The sequence below is a fragment of the Epinephelus fuscoguttatus genome, linkage group LG11 (genome assembly GCF_011397635.1).
Source record: "Epinephelus fuscoguttatus linkage group LG11, E.fuscoguttatus.final_Chr_v1".
Taxonomy (NCBI): Eukaryota; Metazoa; Chordata; class Actinopteri; order Perciformes; family Serranidae; genus Epinephelus; species Epinephelus fuscoguttatus.
The window spans coordinates 16,815,849-16,834,131 of NC_064762.1; the positions used below are offsets into that span (position 1 = coordinate 16,815,849).

At 41.2% G+C, this 18,283-nt stretch overlaps 2 protein-coding genes across 2 annotated transcripts in view; one reads left to right on the plus strand and one right to left on the minus strand.

The window, feature by feature from the left end:
- Positions 1-12,307, plus strand: part of fig4a (FIG4 phosphoinositide 5-phosphatase a) — a 100,055-nt gene extending 87,748 nt beyond the window's left edge. The window contains exons 23-24 of the mRNA XM_049589396.1: positions 274-348; positions 9,847-12,307. Of these exons, the coding sequence (XP_049445353.1) occupies positions 274-348; positions 9,847-10,024 (253 nt within the window). The 3' untranslated portion in view covers positions 10,025-12,307. The remainder of the gene's footprint in view (positions 1-273; positions 349-9,846) is intronic.
- Positions 1-18,283, minus strand: part of mettl24 (methyltransferase like 24) — a 356,006-nt gene that overhangs the window by 63,315 nt on the left and 274,408 nt on the right. The window lies entirely within an intron of this gene.

Sequence of the window (18,283 nt, forward strand, 5' to 3'; positions counted from 1 at the left end):
TCATAAGCAGGAGCCAGAGGGGAACACTCTCAACTGTTGCATATTATTGTGTCTTTGCAGGAGAAAAATAACCTTGGGGGAAATTTGAGATTTGATGACATTCAAGATCCCAACAGACATGTTGAGCTCACCTCTAAATATTTGTGTTGAAAAATACACAAAATGAATCTAAAATATAAAGGGTCCTTTAGAGATTAATTACACTGTTACCTGACTTTTTTTAATTACGTTCAGTTAATTTTGTGTTTTCTTTTTTTTTTTTTTTTCCTGCAGGTTCGCACGTCTGGGCGAGAGCCAGCACAGGGTGGAAAGAACAGAACACATAAACCTGGCAAACATCATCTGCTTGTGAGTAAATCACATGACAAATCAACCCAAACACACACACACAGACAAAAAAAAAAAAAAAAAAGCCATATGTACCCAAACTCGGTAATCCCCATTCATGTGTTTGGTGTCACATGTCAATATGGGTTTGCAGTTCTAATCCAGCCCTTTTAGATACCACTCAGTAGCCTTGGGACAAGTGAACACAGTTGCTCACACTAAGTGGTCTCCAGGGAGGGTTCTGGCTGTGTGCTGTTTAATCTTAAGCTCTTTTAACCAAATACTCTTTCTTTACTTCTTGTCAACCCCGCTGTTTCCAAGATAGTCCACCCCTTTGCCTGCTAGCTGCGGCCGTGACCCAGCGGGTGTTTTGTCTTCAGCCAGATTCAAAACTCGACACACGTGGGATGGCAATGTGCAGCCGTACAGACACAGTAGCACTTTCCCTCTTTGTCTTGCTCTATTTTTCTTTGTGGTTCTGACTCTCACTCACACATTCACAGACAGCATATCAATGGCACAATGTTCCCACCGTTCCTCTGAATATCCATTCTCTTTTCACTCTTGCTACTTCACGCATAATGTACATGCTTGCTCTGTGAATGTTGTAGCATTAACAGGGCTCAAATCAAATAGTTTTCCGTCAGAGAAATGACGGGACACAAAAATTGCCGTGCTATGCTCCTTCTTCTAATTCTTCTAATGCTCTTCTATTTTTAAACACTCACATGGATATGCTTATACACCGCGTGCAGATACATACAAGGTTTCTCTAAACCCAGTTACCTGTAGATGCAGCAAAACTGTACATGCACTCAATGACCTTTTCACACATTTCATACTGTATCACAAGATGGAAAAGCAACAAAACGAACACAGCAAGACACTGGACAGAAGCCGTCAAGTCACCATCATTGTAATAGCATTTAGCAATATAACCTCTTGACCTTTGATGGTCTTGTGAGTCCTGCTAATGCCAGTTTGATGTACAAGGTGATCAATAATTCGGCTCCTCCACCATTAAAAGAGTTCATATCATGTGGTCAGATAATAGGACAACCGATAGAGGTGACTGTGCGTGCGTGCGTGCGTGCGTGCGTGCGTGCGTGCGTGAGTGAGTTTGACAGTTCAACCTTCTTTATTAGAGCACCAAACTTTTATATAAGACAGTGCTGCAGCTTGAATGATTTTTAAATTCAATATGACATCATAGCTTCAATCAACCTGATCATGTACCCAACACGCATAAACGCAAACACGGGATGAGTATGTTGTGGTGCCTTAAAGGGCAACTTCTGTTTCTCAACCTGGACCTTTTTTCCTATGTTTCTGTGTCCAACAATGGAGACAGCAATTTTTGAAATTGGTCCAATATAAAGCGAGACCCTGGCAGTGGCAAAACAGGCTACAATGTAACATTAATATACAATTGCGCACTGTCAATGTACGTCCACTAGAAACTTGATTTTGCCACTGACAGACTCAGATTGTTATTCAAAGGGTGCTTTCAGACCTAGAGTTGTCTTACTTTGGTTCAAATCAGGGACTGATTTTATTACAGAGTTGTATAATTGCCTAGAGTTGGTTTGTGTTCTCACGGTAGCATTTACAAGCAGACCAGATCAAATGCCTTGTGTGAGAAAGCTGCTCCTGATTGGTCAGAATTTCCATGTGGGAAAAGTCCAGGAAGTAAACAAACGTTGAAGAAGAGTACACTTGCAAGGTAAATATGACACTTTCTAATGTCACAATGGAGGGACAGCTACACAGGTTGATTTTAGCGCTGCTCATCGTGGACTATATTGCTGTCATTGTTCATTTTAGTCAAACCATACAGTTTGAAAACGAGGCGCGGCTCCAACTAGAAAACAATGTTTTGATGCACTGGATGTGCTGAATGTGCATATTAAGGCAGTACAGGAGGAGGCGCACATTAATAATCCTCCAGGACTGTAACATGCTCATGTTTAACCCAAACAATGTGTCATGAGACTGCAGTTGGTTCAGATCAAGGTCAGAACACGTTCTCACCACAAATGAACTGCACCAGAGTTCGTTTGTAACCAGATCAAGACCACCTCTTCAAGAAGGTCTCGGTCCGGTTGTTTTGGTGCACACCTGAGTGCGATTGCTGTGTTCACGCCTGCCCAAACAAATCGCACTTAGGAGGCAAAAGAACTTGGGTTTGATTGAATCAAACCAAACAGGGCAGGCATGTCTGACAACATTATGGAATAGATCCCTACAAAAACTGACCTTTTTGTTAGAATAAGATCCTTTATGTTTAACCAGAAACAGCCTTGACATTGCTGTTGCTAAACCCACCAGACTCCACTTAAATAAACAGTAATTTCATCATTGTACAACACACTTCATTCAGAGTCAAATGAAACAAAATAAAACTCCCAAAAGCCACCTTGGTTCATCTTTCCAGTGTTCCAACAATCACCAGCTCTGGTTTGATTGAAATAAACCGTTAATTCACCCAGTTAAATGTGACTATGCTGGATCTATACACGCTAAAATGGCTGTTTATTTAAACGGAGTCTGGTGGATTTAGCAAAAGTGATTTCAAGGCTGTTTCTGGTTAAACAGAAAGGATTTTACTCTTTGACAAAAAGGTCTATTGTTCTGGAGATCCTTTCCATGATATTTTCGGATACCTACATAATTCATAGTAAGTGAGCTTGTCAGTGGCAAAAACAAGGTTGAAGAGTGCCAAAGTTATGTTGTAAAATCTTGTTATTGACATTGTTGTATAGTGAGTAAGTGCTGCCTTGTCACTGTGTTTTTAATTACAGTTTTAATTTTCTAAAACAAAGCTGTTACTCTCCGTTTCCTACCCAAGGACGAAATATGTAAATTAGCATACAGCTAAGAAACTGTGCTTTATCCCTGTCAGGTAAACAGAAATAATAAAAATGAATAAATAAACAACAGGCACCGTAATTGATTTTAGTAATCCAAGTATTAAAGTAAAAGACAACCAGAGATTTTCAACAGTCGGACAAATACATTTTAAAAGGCATATTTTGACTTTTTGGGAAATATATTTATTAATTTTACTGCTGAGAGTGAGAGTGATGCTCCAGCTGCTAAAAAGTAGTTTGGCTGTGTTCTATTAACACATTGTCATAGCAGACAAAAAGTAGCGAGTTTTATATACCTATAAAGCCCTGAGTCCAAAAATAAAAGAAAGGAAGTAAGATATTTGAAAGTACTGATATTTTTATCGAGTGCCTTTCTGCACAGAAATAGTTTACCACTCATTCAGCATAGTGGTATTAAAAATCTATCCCCAATCTCAAGAAAAATAACACTTTCAGCTCAAAATGAGAGCTGCTGGAGCGAAGGCTTTTGAAGGAGAAAGAGCCGAGAGGCAGCAGCGGAGGCATGAGAGGAAACCGAAGGGGTTGTTTTATTGTTTTGCTCTAAAAATATATCCAGGTAGCCAGATGGGCTTTGATGTTTAGCTGTATCCATCATAGCTGAATGAAACATAAACAGATATCTGTGAAATGGTACCTGTATGGACCAGACAAATGGTAGAGGACAAAAATATATCAACGTGCTGAAGCTTTAGTTTGTCTTGTGCTGCACTTAAAAGCGAGAGTTGGCAGGTGAAGATTTCTGTTTGTAGAAGATCTCGCAGCTTTGTAAGAGGACCATGAGTTAAAAGGTTTGTCATAGCTAACCATTTTCTAGAAAGCCAGATGGAAGCAAAGGGGTCATTGTTCAGAGGAGGAAAGGTTGAAGGTCATGTGAAACAGACACTGCTGGATTAGGCGGAGGTCTTTGGATTTGCAAATCCCAGCTCATTGTACCCCGACAAAGAGCCAAGTCCTAGGTTCTTTTGTGGATGATCTAATCTCTCCAGGAAAACACACAGAGGGTCAAAATTTAAAGTGCTTTGGCACAAACGCATATAAAACTATATTAGAAAGGAGGAAACGAAATATACCCAGATAAGGTCAGAGGTCTATAACTGCACATATGTGTATAATGGCATACGTGGGTATATTTCGTTTCCTTTCAATATTAAGATTATTTAGAAAAGTGTTTGAAGCATTTTTGGGGTTGTTTAATTGATTATTTTGTTTTTTGAAGTGACTGCGCTGAACAAACCCGGTTGGCTCATCTTGAAGGGTTGTAACAAGTTTAAACTTTGTCCAATACTGAGCTTTTCCCTTGGTGTTGCTGACCATCTTAAGTTCACCATCTTCAATCTTTTTCTTTATGTTGTCCATGTTTGTGGCGGGACCTGTGGGCTGGACGCGCGAATGGGATCAGTAAAATATGATGAGTGACGTGCAGCGGAGAGGGACAGGCACAGCGGCTGCTGCGTTCAAATGTTGCTGTTTAAATTGGTTAAACACAAACACACATCTCTCTAATTGGCAGGTTAAAAAAAAAGAAAAAGCCCAAGCCCAGCCTGTGTCTGAGGTAATGATGTGGTAATTGGCCCGAAGCTCGGCCCTCGGGCTGTCAGGCCCCTCGGGCCTCGGGCTCCAGCGCAGGGCTCTAAACCAAACTCTATCCTCCAGCCTGCTTATTAGGTTACATTACATCATCCAGATTCCTTCTAACAGCTGTTTTTTGTTGTTGTTGTTGTTGTTGTTTTTTTGTTTCTGTATTTGTGCAATCATTCTGTATTTTGATAATGGAGCGATTTGATGAAATAATGTCTAAATAGAAGATATTTTAAACTTTGAATACATCCATCCATTTTCATCCGCTTATCCGGGCTGGGTCGCGGAGGCAGCACGCCAAGCAAAGCACCCCAGACGTCCCTCCCCCCAGCAATGCTTTCCAGCTCCTCCTGGGGGACCCCCCAGGCGTTCCCAGGCCAAACGAGATATGTAATCTCTCCAGTGTGTTCTGGGTCTGCCCTGAGGCCTCCTACCAACTGGTAGGTAGGTAGGAGGCATCCTGTTTAGATGCCCGAACCACCTCAATTGTCCCCTTTCGACACAAAGGAGCAGCGGCTCTATTCAGAGCTCCCTCCGGATGTCCGAGCTCCTCACTCTATCTCTAAGGCTGAGCCCAGCCACCCCACTGAGGAAGCTCATTCCCACCGCTTGTATCCACGATCTCATTCTTTCAGTCACTACCCAGAGCTCATGACCATAGGTGAGGGCTGGGACGTAGATGGACCAGTAAATCAACCCGCCTATCCATCTCACACTCCGTTCTAACCTCACTCGTGAACAAGACCCTGAGACACTTTTTTTTTTTTTTTTTTTTTAAGATATTTTTTGGGGCTTTTTAGCCTTTAATAGATAGGACAGACAAGCATGAAGGCAGGAGAGAGAGAGGGAGTGACATGCAGCAAAGGGCCACAGGCTGGAGTCGAACCCAGTCCGCTGCGGCAACAGCCTTGTACATGGGGCGCCTGCTCTCCAGTGCATGCTGGAGGTCACGGTGTGATGGAGCCAACAGAACCACATCATCTGCGAAAAGCAGAGGTGCAATTCTGAGGTCTCCTTCTCACTTAGAATACAAGGAGAGAAAAAAGGAGGTGGTGAGTGTGTCTATTGAGCCAAACAAGGGCAGGACATCATGGACAAAGATGCACTGAAAGTATTTTTAATTTGCTTCTTTCGTCCAACCATTGGTCCAAAATACAAAGACTCTTCATCTACTATTATAAAAGTGCCAAGTGCCCTGCATCCAGTGCATATTGAGATATTTAAGTCTGGACCAAAGTGGTCAAACAACTGAGTGCCATTGCCGTCCATAGAGTATAAAAATGGTTTTCGAATACTTGACAAAGTCCTGCTGCGCTTACAGTTTGAAAGACGGCAGATTGTAGAAACGTAATTGTTCAAGTCTCTCAGGGTCAGTGCTGCTGTCCTGGAGTAGTAAAGGCAGTGAAGCAGCCCAGGTCTGACAGATGCGATTACCCGCTCACTTGACGTCTTCTTGCGATGATGATAAGATGAAAATTGGTGACTTCAGAGAAGAATGAAGGAGAGATGAATTTTCGAGCCTCTGACTCCATCTTTTAGTGCCGTCCAAGTTTTTTTTTGAGTGAACGCATGACTCTTATGGCTGTCTTTGAACACGGGATTTGTATGAACATGTCTGCTCAAAGAAATGCTATTTATAATTTAGCACAGGTAAAATTTATTACATTTCACACAAAGGTGGCAGACATACAGATACTGGATTTTGTGTAAAAGAACAGCCTCAGTAAGGTCTTTTCATCTGCCTATATCATCACTCTGGCCTTTCATTAGTCCATCTGTCTATTCCTGTCCCCCTCGTGTCAGGTCCACAGGGTCCGGCAGGTCTGTTGTTGTGCAACACTGCTTTTCTAAGAGCTGTTACAGAACCCAAAAACCTGTGAATCTGTCACCTCCCTCTGTGCAGTTCCTCTATTGACCCATCAGGCATACGTAATGCTTCCTCAATTGGTGGAGGTAAAAGCGGAAAGGATATGAATGCTGTGGCAGATTCCTGTTGAGCAGCGTCAGTGAGGTGTGGTAATTTGTCTCTGCCTCAGATCATAATGAGCTTTTAACTCACAGATCCAGTTGAATGGACAATTATCACTGACTGAGAAGAGATCAGTTACTCTCTATAAATGATCATGTCCGATAAAGATGTCGTCCCAGTTTGAAAAATTTGGAGACTTTTGTTAACTTATACAATTTATCCGTCATGCTCATCTGATAAGTGACTGTCACTATTCTCCAGTCTGATCAACACGTTACATCCATTTCTACAATGTGACACTATAGCTGGGGGATCTCTGGCTTTACTCTACATTTCTCATCACTTGACATGTCAGCAGACTGCAGTCATTATCTGTAAGAGCTGCTGAGACGTCAGCTATGTGTGAAGAGTCACTATGTGTGAAGAGTCACCAACCAAATCAACAGACAGAGCACAAATCAGGACTTGTGTGTTTGACACCATAGATGTATATACGTAGACGCCTCATTGACTGTATCAGCTCGTTGCAGCAGTACGTCAATGCCGCCGTCGTATTGGAGAGAGCAAGACTTGCCTGTCAACAAACAAGGAGCTGTAGTTTTTCTGGATAAAATAACACTACAATGTTTATATTTCTCAACTGATTGCAATGAGATGTTTTTGTATCCACGGGTTTATGATTTACGTGTATTAGAAAAAAAGGTTTTGTCTCCAGTTAATTATAACATTTAGGCTATAATCACAGATGGACGCTCAAAAGAGGAGTGTGTGTTAGGTTTAGCCTACATGAACTGAATACTTATGTGATATGAAATGATTGTCCTAAAGAACTGTTATAACTTCCTGGAAGTAACGCTACACAACTTTCCAACTAGCTAATGTTGTCTTCTTATCAACTCCTTCATCATAACAGACTACAGTAACTTCCACCACTGCTCATTCTAGAAAAAAAGTGTTCTTTATTTGGGTTTTTAAATGGCCAATGGATCATAGATGTTTGTCTACCAGCATTCAGCCATAGCTAACGTAGCTAGCACACTAATATTAGCGAGCCTTTTATTTTCCTGTGCCTGGCTGCAGACGGGAACCGATCTAAATAATATAATATTGAATCAGTTTAATTCAGGTATATAATATAACATCATCATGCACATTTAGCACGATTGGTTACAAAAGAATCTGCCACCCCTTAATTTGATGCTTTGGGCCGTAAAAGAAAAAAACAATACATATATAATTGTAACCTGATAGACGCAGTAAATTTTACTTCAAACTGACTCCAAGAACGCACGTAAAACATAACAAGATCATTTCACAAAAGTATAAAATGAATAACTACAAAATATAATTCTCAAGAATCATAGAAAAAAAAACTTTTTTTTTCTTTTTCTTTTTCTTTTTTTTTTGCTAGTCACTATTATTAGCTTAAGCCTCTTTACATAACATAATAGTTTAATAAATAACTTGTATTACTTAGATATTTTCTTACTCACCTTTGCTTAAAGTCTTGACAGATCAGCAGAGTTTAATTTCAGCCTACATGCGTGTTTTTTCTGCCAGGCATTGTTGAAACAAAGGAGCTAATGTTGCTGTTGCAAGAGCAACAACTTTAAGGGGCGATATGCCCGGCCAGGTTCATCATGTTTCCTGAATATTTTATATAGTATTGTTGTCCGTTGAACCATCTTTTCTCCAAAATCCCAAGTATTTCCATTCTGCTGATTTATTCCTTCCTTATCGTCTTTCCCTGGCTGTTTGCCATTATCTCTCTGGCATTAGCAGGTGGTGACACAGATGTGCCATGGGAATTTTAAAATGAAGGCATATCTTAGAGATGATGACAGTTTTTACTTTCCATCAATGACATTGGATTTTTGATCATTAAATCAGGACATCGATCCAGATCAATGAATCATTACATAGTAGTGTGCACTGCAGGCGAACGTCTCAAGGTGGGTTTCCATCCAACTGTTTTTATGTGCTTCCTTCATAGCTTCTTTGCACATGATGTCATATGTCAGTGTGCTGTCCAGACGGAGGGCAGGGAACTGGAGTCAGAGACTACCAACACTGCACCAACGTCTAAAGTTTGCTCCGTTTACAGCTGTTCCAATCAATCAAATTGGGGGAAAAAAACAAATGCATAGTTGAAGTATAAAAGACAGTTACACTCAAGCAAATTTACCCATCCAACCAAAAAACCAGACAGCCGTCGTTTCAGTCATGGACCTGGAATAGTTATAGTCTGCTTGAGTCTTGTACGCTTTCATCAGCTCACCATGTAACGTTAGTAACGTCAGGAGGTCTGGAGGATGAGGTAGTTTGTTACAACAATAGTGTCCAAGTTTGGATGAAAACCTGGCTTCACCTTGTCCAAAAATACAATCAAACGTGATTTTAAAAAAGCCTCAGGCTCTTGGTTGCCTCGTGACAGTGCATCTTTGATTTGGAGGTGGGCACTTGGACCTTGGTAGACCTGCTTGCAGCTCTTGTATTTGCTGCATTTTATATGATACCCTTAGCTGAGGACTCCATGATGACACTTACTGAGTAAATAAATCATCTCAAGGCTTCTTCGAGCTACCAGGGCCTCTGCTGAGGCTTTGATAGAGCCAGTTATCAGGGAGCTGCATGTGTGAAGCAGGCATGTGTCTGAGCAGCTGTTGAACTAGCCGGCTGAGTGGATAACCTGAAGAGCACACGGTTGATAATCCACCCTGAAGATGATGACACATGCTTTAGAGTGTAGTTGCTGTGGAAATGTGAGTAATCCAGCTGTAAAAGCGCCCATCTCTTCAATCCTCGTGTTGTTTCCATTAACAGTCCTCTTAATGACTCACTCTCTCCGGCAGATTTTCAGAAGATGTTGGTCAGACTAAAAAAATGTTCTAGGCCTTGCTGCACTTTTTTCATCATCTAGTGACCGCTATAGATAGAAACCATTTTCCTCTGATGTTACAATTAAACTTTATGGCTTGTTTTTCTACCTCCACGTGATTTGTGTGAAAGTGGTTCTTCACTGTATCCATTATTTGAACATGCTTCTGCCTTTCTCTCCTCTTCTTCGTCCTTCCCTCTCAGAGAGCCGGTGTCCTGCTTCCCGGAGGACAGCATCTATGGCGTTTCTCCCCCACAGGTGGACAGAGACAGCCGCGATGAGTTTGAGAGCCATGTGACGACGGGTCAGGGCCAAGTGAGGGTGCTGTGCAGGGAGGACATGCTGATGTACAGGGAGTACGTCAAGAACAGATACATGTGAGACGCACACAACGAGGACCTGATTTCTTGAACCAGTATGCAAATCCAGATGATCAGATTCAATCAATGAATCTGATGTTTGGAGCAAGAGATGTTTCCTTGCATGTGTAAATCCGTTTTGCTTTTCTGTTCCACCACAGTCCAGTAGCCCATAATGAAGATAACAGTGCATGTACAGCCCATGTGTCCTGTAGTAGGACTAAACTGTGTGGGTTCATTTTTCTTTTTAATGAAAGTCATTTCTGTGTTTTAATAGCTTCAGATGTTATCCAGTTGTGTCAGGTGTGCCTCAATAGGATGCCTATATGGTGCTTTTTATTAGCTCTTTGTATTGTTTTCCATCAATTAAGTTTTAGTAGCATTTCTTTTAAGAAGGTTTATTTAACTGTATGTATGTTTGGAACATGTGAATTGTTTTGACTCCTAAAAGGACCCTATTTTCCCATGTTTCTGTGTCAACGTGACTAAAGGAGACAACACTTTTTATTAAATGCCACAGAGGTGAAACAGGCTGCAATATAATCCATACAGGCTATTGACCCTTTGCTAAGCCCCGCCCCTTTGTGATGGTCTGTCAAGCTAATTTGTTTGTGCTAATTAGGCAGACGTTGAACTGACCAGGAGGATAGCACCTTGGAGACTGTCCTTCAATGCTGGGTCTTGAACCATGTAACATTACAGCAGTAACAGAAAGTTTGCAGATTGTTCTTATTTTGCCCTTGAATTTATGGTTTAAAAGGTAAACTGAAGTGTGTTTGTTAAATACATTAATTTGAAATTGCACTTCTTTCCCATTGTTGACCAAATTAACATGCCTGTTCTCTTGTTTTTACCAGTATTTGCAAGTTACTTAAAATGCCTGTCCCGACTTAATGATTAGCCATGACATTGAAAATCTTTTAGATAACGCAAAGCAACGTTTTCTGTACTCCAACACAACAAACTCTTCCCGGCACTCCTCTCTCCAACTCTCACTACTCTTCTAAAGTTGTTTTTCTTGCAGCAAGTCGACTTGTGATATTTCAGAACGAGACTTCTCCTTGGGCGAGACTTAATAGTCACAATAACAAACAGACCAGGGAAAGATAAAGATAAACTTTCCCATTCTCTGTAGGGTCTTTTCCATATTGTTGTCAGACACCTCTTATAACAATCTGATCCTGTCAGTGGCAAAAACAAGCTCTTTTAGTAGATGTAAATTGACAGTTTACAATTGCCTGTATGGATCACATTGTAGTCTGTTGCGCCCAGCGGTCTCCCTCAACACTGGACCAGTTTCAAAAGTTGTCTTCAGTAATCACTTAGAGGCTGTGTCCTGGGGCCACTGTATTTTAAAAATCATTGCAAATTTGAGCACCGTGTGTTTACGCTACGCTACGACAAGGTGCTAGGTGTCTATTCTGCTCTGAGCTCTGAACGTTTGTGTTTTCTTCTGAGCACCGAGAGTCCAAAATTTTCAACTTTGGGTAAAACCTTGTGCTCGTCACAGCCACTTTTTACCCAAACCTTTAATCACAGTGGAGAAGGGGTGGAACAAATACCACAAAGATAAACCATCATATCTTATATGTACAAGTGCTGAACAACCACAACAGCGATGGAGGACAAATATGTTACACAATGTAAATATATTAATACATATTTACTCTCATGAACCCCATGCAGACCAGCGGGTCCGTCCTCTCTCCCTACGTGCTGCCAAAGCGAGTCCTCTACCTTGTGCTGACATGTTTACTTCTGTGGATATTCTGTATCACAGCAACCATAGTGTCTCACTTAAAAAAAGGTCACGCCTTTAAAGTGCTTCAAAGCACTCCTAGGTGGGCGGTTGCTCGTTAGCATCTGGCGTTTTCAGCTGGGATAAAACACTTTGGTGGACATGCGGCCTTAGACACAATATCAGGGGACAATAGGGTCAAGGTCATAAAATTCTGAAGTTTTGTTGATGTATTTTGAATCTTAAATGTTGGATCCATTAATATGATGGCAGGCCCAAAGATTATAATGAGTTTTTCTTTAAATTCCACCTCAGATGTGCTTTGAGTTTATATTTTTGTTTGTTAGTCATTTTTGAAATTGCTCTCAAAAACCATCTGGAACAACAGTCCTACACAGTGTAAGTCATTCATGTACTGTAAACGTATATCCAGGTCTGCAGACCAAACACGACACAGATACTTTGATATTCTTAGTTTACAAACCTGCACGCTTTTGTTTTGTACAAATGCATTTCTGAGATGTCAGCTGATTTTTGTGTATGCTAAATTAAACATGTATTTATTAACATGATGTGACAGATTTTTCCACGCTACACCACAATTTTCCCCCTCTTTGCTCTTCTACGTTTACGCCTGTGCTCTACTGTTCTTCATAAAAATGGATAATTATTCCTTTCATGCAGCTCCAATAATTGTTCCTCATCCCTCCCACTCTCCTCTGCTGTCTTTTTCACGCTCCCTTTTCACCCGTTGTTCACCCTTTCACTTTTATTCTGTCCATCACACTTTCTTCCCCGCTCTCACACAGTCTTTCAGCACTCAGCTTTCAACCACAGGTGTCAGAAAATGTGAAATGTGATGGATGCTGCCTTTCCTGCGACGCACATACACATTCAGTGGGCATACTGGCTGACCACTGCTCTCTGCCTCGAGTGCCTCGTGAGTGTGAGGACGGGGAGAGCAGAGGAGTGGTGCTTCAGCATGTGATGTGTTAGAGAATGACAGGGCAATTAAAGAAAACTAACTTTAACTGCATTTAAATTAACTCAGGAGAGTGCGAAGTGTGCTTTACATTCTCGCACATTCTAAATCGGTGTGCTTCAGCTGACTCACGAGACTTTAACTTTTCTTCTTGGTTGTTAGCTCGGTATGACTGCTGGAGAGGAATATGGATCAAGGCAGGTTGCTTTTGATGATGTCAAGTTTGTGCTGCTTAAAAGCATGAAGTAGTAGAAATAGTGGTTTGTAAGTCAGTGCTCCAGCTCGTGGATAATAGCAGTGTGTCTCTACAGTGAGTTGAGAAGATTCTTTCTCTGAATCCTTTTTTTCCTAACTGATGAACTCAGCAGCGATATATACGTCTCATGCAAGGATAGTTTTCTTGGAAGGGTTTTTTCTCAGAAGTGATTTTCTTTGCAGTTGCAAGATCTTAAACCCCCAGGGGTCCTCTGTCTGCAAAACAATTCAAGGGGATTCCCAGAAAAAAGATGTATAGATAAAATGATGCTGAAGTCACATATCGCAAACATATTTTCCCTCGACTCTCTTTTACATACGAAAATAGATACATCCATGCCAACCGAATCACCGTGCAGAAGGAAGCGTGCATCTACTACTACAGTAGCTCTAGTAGCACAACTGAGGAGGATGCCATTAATGTTTACATCTCACGCTGTCTCTTGCCAGTGAGTAGATGCACACTTCCTTCTGCACAGTGATACGGTTGGCGGATGTTGTTAAGTAGAAAGAAAAAGGTTCCTACGTGAAACTGCTCACAACAAGGTCTGTGGATTATCTTGAGTAACTGGGTCATGATTTCTGGAAAGACACATTGCTGTTGAATTTTTTAAATGTTATTTTTTGGCACTTTGAGCACCACAAGCCGAGTGCCATCTAGTTCCATTATATTTGAGAGAAGGCAGACATCTCTACGGCTGATATCTCCAACACTTGGCAACTTACACCAAAACAATCTACACCAATAAACAGCACTACAGGTAAGAGAAATACATACATATATATATATTTTTGATTTTGGGGTGAACTAATTGTTTTAAACCTTGGCCATATTTAATACAAGCATCTGGTATTATAACATTATATTTATGACAGAAAAGTAGGAAAGTTATCAGGTCTTTTTTTTTTTTTTTTTTCCCCCAGGAGCCATAATATGTGCATAAAGTAGGTCAGTGCACCTGAGAGAATGCACCCAGCTCTTTCGTAAGAAGACGTTTGTTGATAAATTGAGATGTTACATCTTTACAGTGAATGTGTCTCCATTTTCCACCTCCCTACCACCAGAAGTTTTACTATTTTCCCTCCCACCCATGCAGCAACGTCCATGGCTAAAAACTGAAGCCAACGCAGTAGTGCCAAAAACTGCAGTTCTTCTAATGGCCACTTGAGGCTGGTTCCAGAAGTGATTCAATCCCCATAGGTGTCCATGTTAAAATGTCCAACTTAACGTCAGAAATAAACACGTTTATAGCCTGGTATGAAAAACAGCTTTGGTCTCTTTCGCTTACTCCCCTGTTCAAGACAACTGTATGGGGGATACATTTTTTTATAACTACACCCTCTAATCTTAATTTGGTCACTTCTGGCTCCAAAAATCCAAGATCACTATGGCCAAAATGCCAAACTTGAAGCTTCAAAGTGCAAACCACAAACCAACAGGTGACATCACATTGGCTACGTCAGTTATTTTTATACAATCTATGCCAGGGACACTTAATTTGCTTTTCCCAGGGGCCACTTTGCAAAATCACAGATGGCCAGTTGCAAAAGTCCCACACAGGTCAGATGTGCACAGGGGTGTTTTGGGGATCTGAGGACATTCTGGGCTTAGCCTGGACCTCTGTGGGGGTCTGGGGGACCCTCTTCTGGCACTTTTCAATAAACAAGCTCTATTGTGGCCACCAGGAAAAAGATCTCGCTGTTATGTAGTAGGCTTTGCTATGTAGTTATGTTGTTGTGGCCTTTTTAATATTTTAAAATAATAGTAGCAATGTATTAGAAAAAGAAATAGCAAAATATAATTTTTTTCTTCCGCCATTTGCAGTGCCCCCTATAGATGACTTTTGACTGGTACTGTATGTGACTGGTGTCTGTACATCTGCAGATACACAGATGATGCCTCTAGTGTCCAACGCAAGAAAGTGCATTTCTTTACGGGTGGATAGAAACCTGATAGAAACTACCTGTAGCTGAGGGGTAGTTTGAAATAAGCGTTCGGAACATTAACGAGACAACAACAGGACCTGCCAGGTATGTGGCATGTGTTGTGAAATATTTAATTAGAAAGACGTTTGAGCGACTGAACGAGTCATGATGACAATCTGAAAACTAGATAAACAAGTTATTTTTAATTATACAAACTCACTTGACAATCAACAGCTAGTTAGCAGCCTGTTAGCTAAACTAGGTCTCTCCGAAATCCACCACAAAAGTTCAATTTTTTAACATACTCAAGGCAAATTTTGGACCAAAATATCAGGGAGAGGAGAACTTTCACAGGCACATCAAATATTATGGAGATTCCCATAGGAATGAATGGACTTTTGGTTGCCTCGTCTCTGTATACGTAAGTAAGTGGAAATGAGGCATTCAACTATACTGCCAGGGGCAGCAAAGGGCCACAGGTTGAAATCAAACGCAGGTTGCTGCAAAGGACTACATTAGGCGCACACTCTACCTATTGAGCTAGAGGTCGCAAATTGTTGTCAGGGTCGCCCAGCACTCTGTCCTGGGCCAAGATTTGGCCCCTGGGCCGCTAGTTAAGTATCACTGATCGACGCTCTCAACCTGTTGAACCACAGCCATCCCCTATCTACCGTAAGTAGAAGTTTGTTTTTCTGCTGCTCCATTAAAGGTATTTTCTCTAATTCGAGACATGCTCAGTTTTCCTGAGTAGATATCAGAATAAGGAAAAAAGATAACACGCACATCCCAAATATTGAGAGGGGGCTGGATCATAAACTTATAACATGCATCAAAAAAGGAAAATGATCCGCACATCCGTTGTATCTTATTACAAGTCTGAGGAAGAGCCTGCGTTGCTCAAAACGTCACTTGACAGAAAATAAATGGATTAATGGGAGCTCTATTGGTGTGCGGATCATTTTCCTTTTTTAGATGTCAGAATAAGGGCATTAATGTAAAGGATGTGTGTGTGTGTGTGTGTGTGTGTGTGTGTGTGTGTGTGTGTGTGTGTGTATGAGCACGTGAGAGCATGCACTCTTGAAAGCAAGAGCTCTGCTGTGTGTGTTTTTGAGCGGGGGGACTGTGGGCTGATAGGGGCTGTTTTGAAGGGAAAAGAGGTCTTTTATGTAAGGCTCTGTTTTTCTCATGTTTTCATGTTTCTAATGACGGGTGTCTGATTACATTGAACACATGGGTAAGGATGAATAAATGTATCCAGTTGCTGATATTTTTGGGGGCAGCTTGTTCTTGGTAGTACTCACGAAAATAACCAAATGTTTGTGTGTGGCACCGGCAGTGCTTCTATTTAGGAGGAAATTTAATTTGGTTTAGTCCATCATAGAAAACAATCAGAAATGATTCTTAGATGTATTTTGGTCCTGTGTGTGTGGTTGGGTATCTGCCTGGGCCTGACATGAGTCACTAGGCACTTCATGTGACCGCTTAGCTTACGGATGAAGACAACCCCCTCTGTCCTGACAAAAGGTGGCAAACAGCTGTTGCCTGGAAACCAAAACTGGTTACCATATTGCCACGCTGCTTTGAATCTCCCCCAACCTCACCCTGTCTCTCAACATTTCAACCATTGTTATCACATTTAATTAGTCTTTGAAGACACAGCTTTCTTTTAGTGCGGCAGTTTTGTTAACCCTAAATATTGCACTGTTTTAATATTCACAGTCAAAGTATACGGTATATACATATACCACTTGGTCCAGACCATCTGTTACACCTACATGAGCTCCCTCTATCTCTCCACTCTGTCAGTTCCTCCTGTGGTCACACAGCAAACACATTTTGACTTGTTTAATAAAGGTGAAACTTTAGTTTATGAGAGTTGCTTTCAAAAGTTCAACATAATAATAAATCTACAGTAGGCCAACTGTAAATCCTGACTGTGAAAAAGTTTATGATACTTCGACCTACATTTGTTCAGCAGGATAATTGTCACAAATGAACACCACTTTTATGATTTTTGAAGCCTGAATGCAAGTTAAGTGAAAAGAAAAATCTGATGTAAGGCTATGAACAAATTACCTCACAGTCACATGACTTCAACAAGGTTGTAAAGCCGTCTCATTTAACCGCTTGTTAGCAACTGACTTTATTTAAGATAAGTTAAAGCGTCAAAATTCATAAGAGTTTGTATTTACTGTCAGATTTTTATGTTGTATAACAAAATGCAAAAATCTCTTCAGCTTGTGTTGACCACAGACCTTATTTCAGGCATCTTACAAAAAAAAAAAAAATCCACTGACTCTGAGAAGAGGGGACTGGGAGCGCTAAAATGCTGACTGATTTCTTGATTTTCGTACTCATCCCCATCTTGCTCCAAAGTCGTCGAAATCCAGCATTTGGGCAGTGATTTGCAACTGACTTTTTCCAATGGACTTAAATGGCAAAACAATCTGTGGATACATTTTTTTTTTCAATGTCATAACCCCCGTTTCACTATCAGAATTTAATCCATTTGGTTCAATAACATTTGGAAAGTCTAGAGGAGCCACACAATGAAATCATTTTGTCCCCACTCAAGTTAACAGAGTGTTAAACTGGACGTAGCCGACTTGGCTAGCAGAAGTTTCTTGTGCAACTGCTCTAAAGGTCCAATGATGCAAAAGTAGTGCCAATCATCTGGGTAATTTTGTACGCGGCAGTTGGACATTTTTTGGCGGAAGGTCCAGGGTTTGAATCTTGCTGGGGTCGACGTCAGCAAAGGCATGCAGTCGCAAGAGGTTCCCGCCACCAAATTAAAATGGGATCAGATTCCTTAAGTCGGCTTCAGGATAAGAGAGTAACTCCAGAATCTGAGCCCGTTGTAGATGGGAGGTTCCAGACGTAAATACAGATTCTCTCATGCACCACTGAGCAACTTTCATAGAAATGAATGGGGGTCCAGCCCACTACGCTGTATCCAGGTCTCTTAATGCGTTTCCTTGACCATCACTGCCTTGTGTTGTAAAGATCTGGATCTGGGCAGCAGATGCATCTGTTTTAAAAAAATTAATGAAAGAAAACTAGCTTACTTTTTGTATTATTTTTCTTTTTCTTTCACATAGCTGTTTGCAGGATGCATAGTAATGAGGTAATGTATCTACTTGTGGCCATGTAAGATTAATAACTACAACATGATGATGGTGAACAATCCTGTCTCACTCAAAGTCATCGAAATCTGGCTCTTTGGCAGCGACTCGGCATCAGACACTGACGAAAAAAGCCGTCCTATAATGTCGGCATGATGCGCAGCCAGTCACCATTGTAGTGTAACACCACTCAGCGGTGTCAGGGGGAATCCGGCAGGACAACAATGAACGCTAAGGTTGCAAAAGTCCAAGCAGGGC